Source organism: Lissotriton vulgaris, chromosome 10 (assembly GCF_964263255.1).
Source record: "Lissotriton vulgaris chromosome 10, aLisVul1.2, whole genome shotgun sequence".
Classification (NCBI taxonomy): domain Eukaryota; kingdom Metazoa; phylum Chordata; class Amphibia; order Caudata; family Salamandridae; genus Lissotriton; species Lissotriton vulgaris.
This window is the reverse complement of record NC_141698.1, coordinates 44585494-44603508: the sequence shown is the minus strand read 5'-3', so window position 1 is coordinate 44603508 and position 18015 is coordinate 44585494. Positions and strand designations below refer to the sequence as shown.

Genomic DNA, 18015 nt, shown 5'->3' with positions numbered 1-18015 from the left:
TTTTCCTCCAAATAACATCCGGCTCCCCTTCGATACAGCACTACCCCATGTACAAATCAGGAAAAGTGATACTTCCCCACATGCTTGAAATAAGGAACCAATCTATGGCTATTGGCTCAGTCCCGGCACCTTGGAAGCATGCCATGGGGAAGGCTCTATTAAAGAAACCCAATCTGGACCCGTATGATTTGAGTAACTATCACCCAATATCCCTGCTTAATGTGACCATCAAGGCCATAGAAAAGCATGTTAATTTAACTATCTCAGAATTTTCAGAAACAAACCGCCTCTTACGTCCAACACAAACATGCTCCTGGCCTCTACATGGCATGGAAACTGCCCTGCTTGCCGTTGTGGAGGAATCTAAACTGATCCTCGATCAAGGGGGAGAAGTGGCCTTCATTCTCCTAGATTTGAGTTCAGCTTTCGACACCGTGAACTTTAATATCCTAGTGTAGAGATTCAGGATGAGAGGTGTCTCAGGTGAGGCACTTAAATGGATCCAATCCTACCTAGAGAACAGGACCTTTTGGGTCTTTTCAGGGGAATCAACATCTAAAGTTCTGACAATCATCTGCGGAGTCCCCCAGGGATCCTCCCTGAGTCCCACAATATTTAATGTGTATATGCAGCCACTGGCTGATATCATCTTGCCTTACGGGATAAAAATTGTCACCTATACAGATGACACCCAGTTGGTAATCTCCCTCAATGGCCCATGCAACCACCCTTCCAACTTGGAACCCTGCCTGGAAGAAGTGGCTTTGTGGATGGAACACTCCTGCCTTAAGTTGAACGGGGGAAAGACAGAGCTAATGCTTCTGGGTAACACCTCCAGCCTGGACCTCAAAAAGGTCTGGCCTAATTTGCTTGGGACCTATCCCCTTCACAAAAACCAAGATAAAAAGCCTGGGCATTGGATGGACAGTTCTCTTAAATCTGATTACCAATCAGTTAAAGTAGCAGGAGCATGTTACAGCGCTATTAGACTACTGTGCAACATCCTCCCCTTTCTTCCAATGAGTGCCAGGAGGATCCTAATACAGGTCCTAGTCCTATCACGCTTGGACTATGGAAACTCTTTATACCTTGGAGCCCCCGCGGCAATGCTGAGGAAACTCCAAGTTGCACAGAACTGTGCGGCCAGATTACTGCTGGGGGTACCTAAAAACAAATCAGCCAAACCGACCTTGACAGCGTTACACTGGCTACCTGTCTCTGACAGAGTCAAAGTTAAGGCTCTGTGCTTAGCCCAAAGGACCTACTGGGGTAGCAGCCCTGCTATCAATAGACCCCCTATTACCCCTTACCCCCATAGAAAATGCCTCTGCTCTACCAATCTTCATCTGGTAGTTACTCCAAAAATAAAAAGGACAAGAAGCGGAGGCAGATCATTCGCCTACAATGTGGCCAGACTCTGGAACACAATGCCCCTTTTTTTTCGGGCTGAATCCCATCATTTTCCCTTCCGTAAACATCTCAAGACCTGGCTATTCCAAAAAACTGTTGCATAAACCTTGCCTCAACTTCTGTCTAGTCGCTAGCGCTGGGATGGGAATATTAATAATTATAATTATTATCCCATGAGCTCTACACTTTTCTCATTTTATACTCCTCTGGGAGTTTGACATCCAATTGGATTGTGGGGAAGCTGGTGCCACCCAATAATTTCATGACTCGTTGAGTCTTGCCCAACTCCAACAATGGGTTAGCTCTCACATCCATCAGGGCGGTCACCTTCTTGACCCTATGTGTTCTAACTTCCCTATCTCAGTTAAGGATGCTCTTCCTGTGCCCTGGTCTGATCACTTTTTGATCTATTTTTCATGGCAAACCCACAGTAAATACACATCTGATCCTTCCTGTCGGAGGCTTCAAGATAAAACCCCTGGAAAAATGTAACTTTCAGCTTTCAATCTTCCTGCAGCTGACTCATGCCAGGCTCTCTCCAAATGATCTGAATGTAACCCTTGACAGTTTTACCAACTGGATCTCCCAGGAGGTACAGAAATTGTCCCACGATACCTGTCGTAGGCACACCAGGGAGTCCCCTTCTAAACCTTGCTTCTCACCCACTGTTAAAACCCAGAAACAATTGTGTAAAAAACTTGAACGGTAGTGGAGACAGGAGTACTGTCCGATTGCTAAGATGGCCCTTACAAAGGCTCAAAATGCCTATTATGCATTGATCACTCAAGCTAAAAACCTTCATTGTGCAGAGCGCATTGCCCTTTCCAGGAACAATGCTAAAGAAATCTTTAACACCATTCAAACTTTCCTCTCTTCCCAGAGCAGAGGCTATTACTCATTCCACCTCGTCTGCCTGGTGCAAAGAACTCTCTATCTTGTTCATTGACAAGATCTGTGTTTTCCATGCTAATTTCGATGTCGGCATTAGGACTTCAGCTGTGAACTTGTCCCCTAATGGGCTGTCTCTGGCTTCACCATCCACTTAGGTCGCCTTCGCAGCCATTGCTTAGTCAGACTCCCTGGCGGTCCTCAAGTCCCTTAAATCTGGCTCACCCGCAGACCCCTGTCCGGCTAGACTGCTGTCTTTGGCTGCAGTGACGATCAATCCAGTATTCAATCAGTGGATGAATCTCTCTCTTACTACAGCTACGGTGCCTGCTATGTGGAAACAGGCCAAAATTGTCCCATTGCTGGAAAAACCCACTCTTGACCCCTCCATCCCCTCCAGCTATCACCCTATCTCCCTCCTTCTTGCCGTGGCAAAAGTATGTGAAAAATTGGTTAACAGCCAGGCAACTGTCAGGGTATGTTGAACGGCATGGCCTTCTTCACCCGGCACAATCTGGATTTAGAGCCACTTAAAGCACTGTGATGGCTTTGGTGGAAGTTACTGAATCCATACAGGAAAGTTTGGACTCAGGTGGTCGGCCAGCCCTGATTTTGTTAGTCCTATCAGTGGTGTTCGACACTGTGCCACACACGCTGCTCCTAGACCGTATCCTAGAAATTGGAGTTTCAAGGTGTGCTTGGAGATAGCTGAAATCCTTTCTTGAGGGCTGAACATAACAAGTTTGCATACCCCCTGTTTCTTTCTCTCCCCAGACTGTGACCACGGGAGTGCCACAGGGGTCCACTTTGAGCCCTCTTCTCTTTAACATCTATGTCACTCTCCTTATACAGTTGGCTGAGGATCTTGGTGCCAAGATCATTGCTTATTCTGATGATAACCAGCTCCTCTTCACATGGAAGAAAAATGACCCTTCCGCCTCCCTAGCAAAATCTTATCTTTCAGCGGTCTTTCAATGGCTGTCTGCTGTTCAGTTGAAATACAACGAGGAAAAAACTGAGATCCTTCTTTTCGGGAATTTGCCTCCTCAGTTTCGGAAATCATTCTGGCCACGAGATTTGCCTTTGCCTACCACGGAAGACCATCCCATGAAAAATATGGGATTCTAGTTTGGCGAGAAGTTGAACTTCTTTACTCAGAAGCTTTCTGGTCAATGCTGTGGCACTTTGAAATCATTAAAGAAATGTCTCCCTTTTCTCCCTAGGTCAGATAGGGAAACTGTTACCCGTATGCTGGTATACTGGTATACTCGTGCCTTGATTATGCCAATGCCTTGAATGTAGATTTGCCCAGCTACCATCTGAACAAGCTACAGGTGGTTCAGAATGCCACAGCCAGAACTCTTCTTAATATCCCCATACAGGCCAGCGTGAGACATTACCTGCGTGATCTGCACTGGCTGCCTATGCTAAAGAGGGTTAAGTTCAAATCCCTGGGCCTGGCACATTCAGCTCACTAAGGACACAGCCTTGCTTACCTAATAATGAGCTTCAGATTCTACATTCCTACCAGGCAGCTGCGCTCTGCTTCGCAGCTTTCTCGACTATGTCCAGAGATTTCACCTTAAGAGAGTGGGAGGGAGCTCTCTTGCTTTCAGGGCAGCTTCGTCCTGGAACCTTCTCCCTCCGGATCTCCACAGCATTTAGGACTACAAGCTTTGTAGGAAAAGTCTCACGCTCTTTCTCTTCATCTAGTTGTTCCCTCTTGTCTTTCCTTCCTCCAGGTTCGTGCCCGGCCACTCTTCAAATCTAAAAATCCCAAATACATACATTTGTCTCAAATGCATTAGTTACACCTTTCTATAGAGCAACATAATGTTGCAACAGACCATTATCTGCTTTAGTGAACTTATCTATGTTGCCATTTTGCAGGTTAGTAGATCCTTTATATTTGCCATTTTGCAGATACTGACGAGTCAGTTAGCCTCCAGGTGAATACCTGTGCTATTTGTCCTAATTTCTTCTATTGATAGTTCACAGAGGTTCTGTCTGTGGTCCTCAGATGCGGTGGACAGTTCACACAAGCTGGCACTAGGTATCAACCTGTTGGACACAGAGCACTGGGGAAGAGGCCAATTTCATTGCAATGTCATTATGTCTCAGGCACTGCAAGGAGGAGGAATGAATTGTTATCTGTGGCAAGGCTTTCCTAATAATACCTACATCTTATACATACTCCAGGCTTGATTGTATGCTGACATGAGCACACTTATTTCTTACAGTATGGATGTGAATGTTTGAGGCCAATAAAGCTATCTATCTGTTTGAATAGTAATACTAACAAATGTGTGCTTCATCACCTGATGTTATACAGAATTACATTTTGACACAAGTTACAATAAAAAGCAAAGAAACTGGAATTTTTCACTCTCTGAAAGCTGAAGAGATGCGTCTAGAGATACAGGCACAAGACCATCCTGCCTTGTATAGATCTGACTGAAGAAATTGTTACATTTGATTTCCTTCCACACAGTGTTCCAAAGCAGCAACATGTCAGCCATGCTTGAGTGTCTATTCCCTCTCCCTTGGAAATCATTGGTGATGAAGGTATAAATGAAGTTAGAGCAAGGGAAGAAAAGACACATGTAGGCCGGTTGCTGAAGGAACATGCTGAGACATTGATTTCTGACTGCAGACTCAGTGACAGCATAACATATACATTGATATTGACATCAACATCCATAGCAAAGGGACTATGTAATCTGTAGCATGCTTAGTTATATTAGTAGGCTTTACACGAGTAGTGTAGAGTTATCTGATAGGGCATTTTTAGGATCTGATCTAATTAATTTATGACAGTTGAGTTTTTTTTGTGATCTTACCCTGTAATACACTCATGAATCAAAATTCAAACAGAATCTGTTTAAGTACCAAGGTGCACTGTTAATGAGCCCTATAAGGTGCTGCAATAAGTTAATTCAAATGATATCTTTCAACCTAGTCATACCACAATTTAAATGCATATGACAACGTGATCCATAAATTTCATCATTTATGTTTCCATCAAAACGTCAATCATAGAAAATGGTCAATCAAAAAATGGTCAATCACAAACCAAACTTTCATCTAATATATACAGTTTTTCAATAAAGTTTTCTAACATAAGAGCAGGAACATGCCCAAGAGCATAAAAAGCACAAGAGATTGTCGATCTTGTTATGCACTTCTTTGTATTTGAAAATCTTTAAACTGTATATATTAGATGAAAGTTTGGTTTGTGATTGACCATTTTATGATTAACCATAATTTATTGCAGCACCTTATAGGTCTCATGAACAGTGCAACTTGGTACTTAAACAGATTCTGTTTGAATTTTGATTAATATACTTACCTGACAGGTGCTAGTCAGGGATCTCCAGAGTTGCACCGGTTGTTTGAAATTAGTACTTTCAAATAAAGATATTTTTGAATGGACATTAAGAATAGCCTTGAAAAATAGGTGTGCAGGTTATCTCTCCTTGTTTTGATTTAAATACACTCATGAAACCATATTGGATCCAGCCAGGCTCGTTTGTACAACCTCTAGCTCAACCCTGAGTAGAGGTGGCTTTGAGCAGCAGCAGAAAATCTTAAACAAAAAAGCCCAGGTAAAACATTTAGAAGCACTAAAACCAATTCATATAAATAGATTCTATTGTTATGAATTGTTAAACACCAAGATGAGCAAAATCCACTGGAGGGGTCCGGAGGCATAGATTTTTAAGTAAAGTCTAACAGGCATTAGTAACAGTAAAGTCTGGGAACTTTTGAAAAGTTTGAAAGATTTGTGTTTGGCTACACCTGACTGGACTGCGTAACCAATTCTGACAGGGTGGGCCAATAAGGAGTATATGGACATTTACCTTGTCGCCAAATCAGTCACAAGTCCAGTTCTAAAGTTTACATCAAGACCGCCATAGACTTCAATTGAGTGGCCCTACTGCTGAGTATGCAGAACGCTGAGGATCTAGAAACATACCCTATGTGCTGTGCAGTCGATGGGGGCCTCCCTGCAGTTATTTCCTCTGTCCACAGATAAGGTGAGGTGACTTTGGCTAAAGGGGTCAGAATCCATTGAAATCCCCATCGAGCTAGTTGAGACCCAACATCGGCTAGGCTACCGATATCTGGTCACAGCGTGTCCAGTGATAGCCTTTGGTGAGGGCTTATATCCGTCTTTGGCAACCAAATCACACTCTTACAACTCTCCCAAGTCCACAGAAACAGGTGCAACCTATGAGTCCATAGTAGAGGCCTGCTTGGCTGCACGTCAGCTGTCAGTGTCAATTGATTGCGAGTGGCTATTGACAGGCCAGGATGGGCCACTTCTGCTTTTGTAGCTCTGGTGCTGGAACAGAGGCTCAGCCTATTGGCCCTTGGAATTGGGGACTAAGGAGCAACTTTTCCTTGAGCCAGGCACCACAGCCCTCTCTTTGCTAGCCATAGGAGCAGCATGTGCATTCCAGAGGTTGGCGCAACCTCTCATGTCCGGTCCATAGGTCAGCAAAGCAATCCTTCTTCAGTCCTCTCTCCCCTCTATTTGCTATCTGAGGTTCAGGGAGCCATGGGTGCCACGTGTATGCCCCTAAAGGGCCCTGGATGATGATGCAATCACTAGCCAATGTGCTACCAGGATCCCTCCCACCCTAATGACCATTTACGGCTATGTGTGATAGAGAGCACTGTAGGAAGGTGGCTACCTGACTATGGTTACCCCAGATTTTTTGCCCTGTGTTTAGCTGGTTTTCGACTTAGTTGGCCTGGTTCCCTGCTAATCAGGGCCCCAGGCTATCTGCTCTCTCTGTAAAATGGATTCCATGTACCCTAGGTGCATAACTAGATTGGCTTGGGTCACCTTATCAGCCCCTGTACAGAGCACTATAGGTGCCCAGGGCATAGGTGCATCCAAGGCCTACCAGGGGCTGCAGCATATCTTTTGCCACCCCTGGCTGGCTATCTAAATTGACACAACTGGCTGATCACTCAGCTGGGGCAAGTGGGTGTAATCACCCCTTGCTTAGATATAGTATACCTATATCTAAACCTATATCTGGACACATATATAGCCTGTAAGCCACTCCTATGGAAGGCCTCATCAATCCTGGAGGCAGAGTGCGTGGTTTTATGTGAGATGGTGCTCTGGCATGAGCTGAGCCTGTCTGCAGCTGACGGGAACAACTCCCTAAGCTGATCCGGGATAATGCCATACCATATACTCTTAAGCGCATTATAATCCTCGCGGTTATATAGCAACTTTGGTTTGGCTTTATCAAAACATGTCGTGTAAGGTGTCATACGAATTGGAATACTATCCCCTCGCCAGTTCTGGCGACGGGGATAGCATTCCACCCTTCTAGAGGGAGAAGACATGTTACTTTACTGAAACGCGGTTGATTTAAAATGAGCCTCAGATCCACAAAATGGATGCCCCTGCCACAGACACGGGTCTGACCTCCTGCTGCTGACCGAAACCCGGCAGAGGAGGCCTGGACAAAGAGTTTCCTGTCACAGGGCGGTGTCAAACCACCCCAGACAGGAGATAGTGGATTGGAGTAGGGAGGTTTCAATGAAACCAGACACTGCCTGGGGAGCACAAGGCTGCCCCTGGCAGGATCCGGCCAAACCGGTTCTGGGGCCTCCCAGCCCCTGTCCCAGCGCGGCCAGGATCAAAGGAGAGGGGTGTAACCACCCCCTTCCTGGGTCCCACCCATAGGAGGGGACCTAGCAGGATGTCCAACCCCCTAGATTCGAATAAGAGGGGGAGCAGTCCCAACGGACCTCAGATCATCCTGAAGAAACATAAGAAACGAAATCTGGACCCTTCGACTTTCTACACGACGTGAGAAGACTGAAGAATCTCCCTTGTGGTCAAGGAGTGACCACCCTGTGCAAACAGGCACCATCCAGCCCTCGACCCTTGCTTTGTTGCAGTTCCCGCCGGAACTCGAGCGACAGAGATCAACGAGATCAAGCTTGCCTGCTTTCTACCTGCCCGATCCACAGTCCCTGCAGAGCTGAGACCCGTGGAGGCGACCGGAAGCGTGGGGCACGCCATCTTGAAAAGGCCACGAGACGCTGACCGTGCAGCCCACGAGTGACCCTCGAAGCTGTACACCGGGGTTTGAGAAGCCCCAGCCCCGAGCTCCACTTGCACCAAAGCTCACCCCTCCACACTCGCTGAGTGCTGCGTGGGGCCCTTCTGCTTGTGTGCGCTCGACGCGTTGGCCCGGTCACTTGCCAGCTGGCTTGTGGCCCCTGTGCCGACGAACTACGAAATACGACTTGCTTTTCTGGTTGCTCCAGATCTGCACCAGCTCCTGTGAAAAGGAGCACCCACTCTGACCCTCCTGGTTCGAGTGATAAGCAATCTCCCGGTTCCGCGTGGATTGCTTTTGCCAAGTGCTGTTTGCTACAATCTTCAAGCCGACGGTGCTGACGGCGAGAGCCTACGTGGGACAGATCGTGACCTGCTCCTGGACGTCGCAGATGCCCCAGAGCCCACGTGACAGCGGAGAGAAGCCTATCGACAACCGCCTGATTGCGCCCGACATTGCCTGGTTCCGTCCTGGTTCCACCCTGGTCACTGCTGAGTGACCCAGACTCTGTCCCCTCTGCTTTCAGGTACTTTTCTACATCGATCCACCCTTGGATCGCACCGGACACTTCTGCTTCACAGCGCCTGCAGCTGCAACAGCTCCAAGCACCCAGAACCTGCGTGACCAAACCCGACGCCACTTCGACCCTGTGCACCCACGGCCTGTGGGTGAGGTAACTTTGCAACGCCGGTGTCCTTACACTGGTACACACCTCTAGGGTCTGTGTCTAAAGTTTTGTGTTCCTAGGTTCAGCGGAAGTATCATTTAATTCACTTTAACTAACTTTTACGCACCATTGACAGTGCATTGGTGCGCGCCGCACTTTCCGTGCTGCACCCGTCTCCTGTGGGCTACTCCCGACTTCTTCATTGCTTGTCCTGACTGCTCCCAGCGAATCTCTAGGCCCTAGGCCTAACCATTGTTCGTAAATTGTTACTTATACCACTTTTTTAGTATATGGTCTGAGTGGCCCCCCCGCCCTCAGCCATAATTGTGCCAACTTTATATGTTTAACAGTGCTTTTGATTTAACGCTTGTGCCCCTTTCCTCATAAAGAGTACTGGGGAGTAATTTAGTAATAAATACATATATTTTTATAATATATACTTGTGTGGTGTCCTTTCATTTGATTACAGGATTGTATGTGGTAAAACAAGCTCGCTTAACACGACCTCTTAAGTTAAGCCTTTAAGGCTGCTTAGTCCATGCTACCACTAGGATAGCTTGTCTACAAGGTTGACTTACAACCTGACATCTTTGGGGTTTGTTTGGACTGATAACCAGTGGTTCCAGAATTGGAAACACTACATATCAGGCCAACTTCTCACATTGGTGTGCAGCGGTGCGGATTTGAGCTTGCTGTTTGTTTTACCATTGCAATCTTTATCAAATTGAAAGATCACATCAAGTACCTCTAGGTACATATAAATCAAAAGCTTAGCATATTAAGTTCTACTGAACTTAGTAGTTGTAGATTAAAGGGATTAGCACACCCTGACTACAACTCACTAGCAAGGTACAGTAGGAAACCACTTAGTGTAGGTAAGTGCACCACTTACACCTCACTAGCAGTCATGTCTGATACAGAAAGAGCCTCAGGCTCTGCTCCTGTAATAGTTGATCCTATAGGGACAACATCCAGATATGACAACCTTAGCCACAAAGACCTGAGTGCCTTGTGCACAGCCAGGGGGCTAAAAAAGGGCAGAGGCCCTACCATTCCTTCCCTAGTAGCTCTCCTAGAAAAGGATGACCTAGATAAGGTGAGTCAGACTCCCTTAGAAACAGAGGAAGGGATAAACTCCCCTGAGAATGAGGATCTTCAAGAAGGAATAGAGGAGGAAGAGGAAGACCCAGAGGAAGGCTCTGATGTAGAAGAGCCTGAAGATCAGGATCAGGTGGGAAACCAGGTACAGGTTGCCAGGCTTAACCAGGCCAACTTGGACCTACATGGGAATGGAGGGGGCCAGCACCACTCCAGATCTCATAACCAAATTCTCCCAGGTAATAGAAGGGAGAGATCTCTGTCAAGGGACTCTCACCTTTCTAGTGCCTCAAGAGAATCTCAAAGAGGAATGACTTCCTCCCAGAGAAAAGAGCATAGGGCCAGGATGAGGGCTGTCCAACTCCAAATAGAAAGGGAAGAGGTAGCCTTGGCTCAAGCTAAACTTGCTTTAGCAAGAGAGAAAAAATTGTGTGGCTTAGATGCCACTGGTGGCAGCAAAATTCCTAAAGAGAAACCCAGGTCCTATGATAGTAGAAACCTGACAAAGATTGTGCCCCCCTATCAGGAAGGGGATGACATCCACAAATGGATGACTGCTCTGGAGAGAGCCTGCATGGTACAGCAGGTTCCTGAGGAACAGTGGGCAGCAATCTTATGGTACTCCTTTTCAGAGAAAGGGAGGGACAGGCTCCTCACTGTCAGACATGAGGATGCCAGCAATTACAAAGTCCTGAAGAGTGTTCTGATAGATGGGTTTGGCTTAACCACTGAACAGTACAGGTTAAAGTTCAGAGATACCCAGAAGACACAGACTCAGGACTGGACTGATTTTGTTGATTGTGCAACTAAGGCTCTGGAGGGTTGGCTGAATGGCAGCAAAGTACATGACTTTACAGGATTGTATAATTTGATTATGAGGGAGCAGATCCTTAGTAATTGTCAGAACCAGCTCTTACACCAGCACCTGGTAGACTCAGATTTGACCTCTCCCCAAGAATTGGGAAAGAGGGCAGATAAATGGGTCAGAACCAGGATTAGGCCTAAGAATCAGGACAATAACCAGAAGAAGGAGTCTACCAAGCCTCAAGATAAGGGTGGGGATAAAAGTAAAGAAAACACTTCCCCAGGGCCCCAAAACTCCAAGAAGGGGGGTGGGTCCCAAGACACTTCTTCAACAGAGAAAAAGCCTTATTGCCATGCCTGTAAACAGGTTGGGCATTACAAAACAGACAGCTGTTGTCCCAAGAATGGCAATAAAGAAAACATACCTCCAAAGCCAGCTCCAACACCTCCTGTTACTGTCAGCAGTAATCCCCCAGGAAGTGGGAGCACACCCAGGAATCTGGGTGGGTTTACTTTTGGAGCCCAAGGGGACCCTGGCCTATCCAGGTCCCCATCCCCAAATGATCTTGTCTATGAGACTGGCATGGGGTTTGCCAACTTCTCTGTTTGCCCAAATACCTTGAGCAAATATAGGCAGGAACCCATCATCAATGGTTTGAAAGTGGAAGCTTTTAGAGACACAGGGGCTAGCATCACCATGGTGGCTGACTGTATAGTCCCCTCTAAGCAACTTTTACCAGGTGCCACATACCAGGTAACAAACATTGATGGTATCCAAACAAATCATCCAATGGCAGTAGTAAGTCTCAGCTGGGGAGGTGTCATTGGCCCAAAGAGAGTGGCGGTGTCACCAAACTTGCCTGTAGACTGTCTACTGGGTAATGATTTGGAAATCTCAGCCTGGGCTGAGGTTGAACAGGAAATCCATTCTAGAATGGTAAATTCCAATGGAAAGGTTAGTGGGGCTGTACTGGCTATGGCCCCAATTCAAGATGTCCTTCCTGAAAAGGTTGGTAGGGCTGAGCAACTCTCTGCCCCATCTTTACCAGAAGCTCTTCCCAGACAGAATAGCAAAGCTGTTATGATAACAGCAGAAACCCAAACTGAGTCTCCTCCTGAAAAGGTTGGTGGGGCTGTGATGGCCACAGCCCAAACTCAAACAGATATGTGTGTTGTGAAGCCTGAAATGATGGATCACTCCACCCAAACTGAGAGCATGGAGGAGGAAGAGAAATCTCCCCCTCACCAGACAGTAGGACAGGATCAGCCTCCTCAGGGAACTGATCTTACCCCTGATGAAGGAACTGCCCCAGAGGTTGTTAGGCCTGGCCTGACAGAGCCTCTGATGGCAGTGGACCCTTCTCAGGTGGGATCCAGTCTGGAGCAGGTAACCTGCCCCTCTCTACCTTGCCTCAGTCAGCCCAGGGCTGCAGAGGACAAGAAGGACAGTGAGACCCAGAGGGCCCCCTGTCAAATAAAGCACCCCCATCAACAGATTAGGGGCACCAAAACTAGTAGGCCTAGTAAGGTGAAAACTTTAAAAACTCCTGAGGGAGCCCCCTTAAAAACAGTTAGGGACCTCCCACAGATGGATTCTGTTGGGCACAGCCAAACCTGGGACCCAAAGGGCCCAAACCTGAACTGTCCCTCCAGCAAGCCAAACAGAGGGACCCAGCCTCCAGCTTTAGGTAGCCAGAGGTTGACCCTGAGAGCTCAGTGCAACTCAGTTGAAGAAAGAAAGGCACATATGGTGGAAGATAATTGGAGGAAGTTGAGCCCAAAAATAGTGGAGCCTCACTTCAATACTCCATATCCAAACCAGCCTTTAACTTTGCATAAACACACCCAAGGTAGTGATTCCCTATGGTGGAGACCCTCTAATACCCCTAGGGTGAGGGACTGCTTAGTGGACCATGAGACAGGGGGTACCCATGCTAGTGCAGGTACTTCCTTATATGGCCACTCAGGCAATAAAGGCTTACCTGGCCAAGGATAGCCTTATCTCCTTTCGTGTGGGGGGGGGTTATGTAGGAAGGTGGCTACCTGACTATGGTTACCCCAGATTTTTTGCCCTGTGTTTAGCTGGTTTTCGACTTAGTTGGCCTGGTTCCCTGCTAATCAGGGCCCCAGGCTATCTGCTCTCTCTGTAAAATGGATTCCATGTACCCTAGGTGCATAACTAGATTGGCTTGGGTCACCTTATCAGCCCCTGTACAGAGCACTATAGGTGCCCAGGGCATAGGTGCATCCAAGGCCTACCAGGGGCTGCAGCATATCTTTTGCCACCCCTGGCTGGCTATCTAAATTGACACAACTGGCTGATCACTCAGCTGGGGCAAGTGGGTGTAATCACCCCTTGCTTAGATATAGTATACCTATATCTAAACCTATATCTGGACACATATATAGCCTGTAAGCCACTCCTATGGAAGGCCTCATCAATCCTGGAGGCAGAGTGCGTGGTTTTATGTGAGATGGTGCTCTGGCATGAGCTGAGCCTGTCTGCAGCTGACGGGAACAACTCCCTAAGCTGATCCGGGATAATGCCATACCATATACTCTTAAGCGCATTATAATCCTCGCGGTTATATAGCAACTTTGTTTTGGCTTTATCAAAACATGTCGTGTAAGGTGTCATACGAATTGGAATACTATCCCCTCGCCAGTTCTGGCGACGGGGATAGCATTCCACCCTTCTAGAGGGAGAAGACATGTTACTTTACTGAAACGCGGTTGATTTAAAATGAGCCTCAGATCCACAAAATGGATGCCCCTGCCACAGACACGGGTCTGACCTCCTGCTGCTGACCGAAACCCGGCAGAGGAGGCCTGGACAAAGAGTTTCCTGTCACAGGGCGGTGTCAAACCACCCCAGACAGGAGATAGTGGATTGGAGTAGGGAGGTTTCAATGAAACCAGACACTGCCTGGGGAGCACAAGGCTGCCCCTGGCAGGATCCGGCCAAACCGGTTCTGGGGCCTCCCAGCCCCTGTCCCAGCGCGGCCAGGATCAAAGGAGAGGGGTGTAACCACCCCCTTCCTGGGTCCCACCCATAGGAGGGGACCTAGCAGGATGTCCAACCCCCTAGATTCGAATAAGAGGGGGAGCAGTCCCAACGGACCTCAGATCATCCTGAAGAAACATAAGAAACGAAATCTGGACCCTTCGACTTTCTACACGACGTGAGAAGACTGAAGAATCTCCCTTGTGGTCAAGGAGTGACCACCCTGTGCAAACAGGCACCATCCAGCCCTCGACCCTTGCTTTGTTGCAGTTCCCGCCGGAACTCGAGCGACAGAGATCGACGAGATCAAGCTTGCCTGCTTTCTACCTGCCCGATCCACAGTCCCTGCAGAGCTGAGACCCGTGGAGGCGACCGGAAGCGTGGGGCACGCCATCTTGAAAAGGCCACGAGACGCTGACCGTGCAGCCCACGAGTGACCCTCGAAGCTGTACACCGGGGTTTGAGAAGCCCCAGCCCCGAGCTCCACTTGCACCAAAGCTCACCCCTCCACACTCGCTGAGTGCTGCGTGGGGCCCTTCTGCTTGTGTGCGCTCGACGCGTTGGCCCGGTCACTTGCCAGCTGGCTTGTGGCCCCTGTGCCGACGAACTACGAAATACGACTTGCTTTTCTGGTTGCTCCAGATCTGCACCAGCTCCTGTGAAAAGGAGCACCCACTCTGACCCTCCTGGTTCGAGTGATAAGCAATCTCCCGGTTCCGCGTGGATTGCTTTTGCCAAGTGCTGTTTGCTACAATCTTCAAGCCGACGGTGCTGACGGCGAGAGCCTACGTGGGACAGATCGTGACCTGCTCCTGGACGTCGCAGATGCCCCAGAGCCCACGTGACAGCGGAGAGAAGCCTATCGACAACCGCCTGATTGCGCCCGACATTGCCTGGTTCCGTCCTGGTTCCACCCTGGTCACTGCTGAGTGACCCAGACTCTGTCCCCTCTGCTTTCAGGTACTTTTCTACATCGATCCACCCTTGGATCGCACCGGACACTTCTGCTTCACAGCGCCTGCAGCTGCAACAGCTCCAAGCACCCAGAACCTGCGTGACCAAACCCGACGCCACTTCGACCCTGTGCACCCACGGCCTGTGGGTGAGGTAACTTTGCAACGCCGGTGTCCTTACACTGGTACACACCTCTAGGGTCTGTGTCTAAAGTTTTGTGTTCCTAGGTTCAGCGGAAGTATCATTTAATTCACTTTAACTAACTTTTACGCACCATTGACAGTGCATTGGTGCGCGCCGCACTTTCCGTGCTGCACCCGTCTCCTGTGGGCTACTCCCGACTTCTTCATTGCTTGTCCTGACTGCTCCCAGCGAATCTCTAGGCCCTAGGCCTAACCATTGTTCGTAAATTGTTACTTATACCACTTTTTTAGTATATGGTCTGAGTGGCCCCCCCGCCCTCAGCCATAATTGTGCCAACTTTATATGTTTAACAGTGCTTTTGATTTAACGCTTGTGCCCCTTTCCTCATAAAGAGTACTGGGGAGTAATTTAGTAATAAATACATATATTTTTATAATATATACTTGTGTGGTGTCCTTTCATTTGATTACAGGATTGTATGTGGTAAAACAAGCTCGCTTAACACGACCTCTTAAGTTAAGCCTTTAAGGCTGCTTAGTCCATGCTACCACTAGGATAGCTTGTCTACAAGGTTGACTTACAACCTGACATCTTTGGGGTTTGTTTGGACTGATAACCAGTGGTTCCAGAATTGGAAACACTACATATCAGGCCAACTTCTCACAAGCACTATCTGGCAGAGTGCACTATTCTGCTCATGTTCAAGATGTCTGAACCCTTCCTTGGATGTTAGGCGCGTGGTCACAACCATGGATGAAATGGTTTGGCAACTGGTTTCCCCTCTCTGTTCCTGCTTCCAGCCCATCTACCTGAACAAAGAAGCAGCCCTATATGAGTATGATCACCATTTTGTCACCAAAGGCAGCTTTCCCATTGAAGCTCGCCTTTGGGCCAACACCCTGTTTGGCTTCCTGCATGGGGGAGGTAACAAGCCTCTATTGTTCCTGGGCCTGGAAGTCATGCACAATACCCCCAAGGATGGTAGAAGGCTGTCTGGTGGCCAGGAACTGCAACAAGCCACAGGATTACCTGGATAACAGAGTGGCAACTTTCTAAATATTGCTTATACTTGCATTTGACATTACGTTTGACTGAGATGTGAGCCTATAACTCTGTATTGGCCAATGGGGTTACTAACCTTTCCACAGTAAAAACTATAATTTGGAAGTATCTATTAAAGACGTTCTACTTAATAATATACAGCTCCCTGCCTTAGGGCTCAAGAGGCCTTGCTAGGGGGAGACTTCTATATATGGTTACAGGAAGTGGGGGCTTTGTCATTGGCTTAAATGGCAAAGTTGAACAAGCACTTGCAAAACTACTGTTCCAGGCTGCGATGGCAGGCTAGATGCCATTCGCATATTGTTGCGTGCAGGGTGGCACAATCAGTGCTGCAGCTCTGGGTGGACATTCTAACTTACATACCTTGGATGCACTTAGTACCGTACACTATGGATTTATAAGTAAGTCAGCTACTGCCAACTGGTGGTAGACAATTCAATATACGTTTTGGAATGGGTAAGAACACTGGCACTGAGGTCTGGTTAGCAGGCCTCAATGCACTCTCAGGAAAAAACAGAAGCATTAGTCCATCGTTTTGGGGATGATCATGCAAAAAGAGGCATTTACTTACAGAGATCTACTGGGAATACCTCTCTAAAATACAACCCCTAAGGTTACTATGTTAAAATGTGACACACATATCCTCCCCTCTGAGACTTGTCTATCCCCCGAGCTACAACGTCTTGGATAAGGATGCAATTTCGAGCAAACTGCTTTGGAATCACTTAATCACTGCCCCAGTTCAGTTCTCTCTCAGTCATTCAAATGGAAATCACTACAATAGTCAATTGTCTATGGATTTCTGAAACCAAATGATTTGCTGGTTTAATGGACTCTAGTTTGTATCAAGTTCGACCAATTGATTTTAAGGCCAAGAAGGACATGGTAATTCAAGTGATTTCAATATGCTTTAACATGTGTCATTGTTCTAGGTACCTCTCTCAGTCTGCAGTGAAAGTTGTTCTACAGGATACAGGAAATCCACCATCACAGGACGCCCCAAGTGCTGTTTCACCTGTTTGCTCTGTCCTGATGGCAGCATTGCCAACCAAACAGGTAGGTTCAGTTGAAAACAACTATGTCTTGCATTGTCAGTTAATTATAGCTGGGCAGATGCCTATTTTGAATTGAAAAGAGGGATGTATTTTAAACAATTTCTATTCAGCAACTAAAACAAAAAGAATAATATGAATGCCCCAGTATGAGATACATAAAAAATAATGAATTATACACTTATGAAGCATGCTGTCACCAAGTGAGGCTGACTAGATAAGGGAGTAAAAGAGCAACTCTGGGCCAGGAAAAGCCAAGTACTAGAAGCAGTGAGATGGGGTGAAGATTAGACAGTGTTTCAGGATCTGCAAGAGATTTTTTTCGAGGGGTTTCACCACTGCCACATTCTGATCTGAGGGGATGCCAGCCCTTGATAGTGAGGTATTGAGAATGTTATTGATAAACGGGTTTACTGTCAAAGACCTTGTGAAGAAAGTCAGTGCAGCAGCGGTCGTTGGGAGAACCAAATGTCCATATAAAACATCATCTGGTCAAGAAACTGTGAATGATACAACTTTAATACACAGCTCCCTCCAGTCGGAGGAAGACTCTCCGGTGCTCAGCACTCAAATGACAATGAAGTCTAAAGGTTCAAACTAGTTCATAAAAAGTTAAATCCACATGTTGGAAAGGTTACTCCAGTTCTTTAATCCATAATCATTATATTCATGAGTGGTGAAAGGTTGCTTGGAAACCAAATTCAATGAGCATAATCCAAGAAAGGTATCATTCAACGTTAACACTCCCAATCCCAATGCATTTCGGGCTACTGTATAGCCCTTCCTCAGGGGAATGCTCTACAAACATAAAGAAGAACAACATGCCGTCACTAATGATAC

General features: G+C 47.2%; 1 protein-coding gene across 1 annotated transcript in view; it reads left to right on the top strand.

Moving 5' to 3' along the window:
* The window catches only part of LOC147684529 (extracellular calcium-sensing receptor-like), a 109493-nt gene that overhangs the window by 67587 nt on the left and 23891 nt on the right, over positions 1 to 18015 (top strand). The window contains exon 6 of the mRNA XM_086939690.1: positions 17056 to 17179. Coding sequence (XP_086795816.1) covers positions 17056 to 17179 — 124 coding nt within the window. The remainder of the gene's footprint in view (positions 1 to 17055; positions 17180 to 18015) is intronic.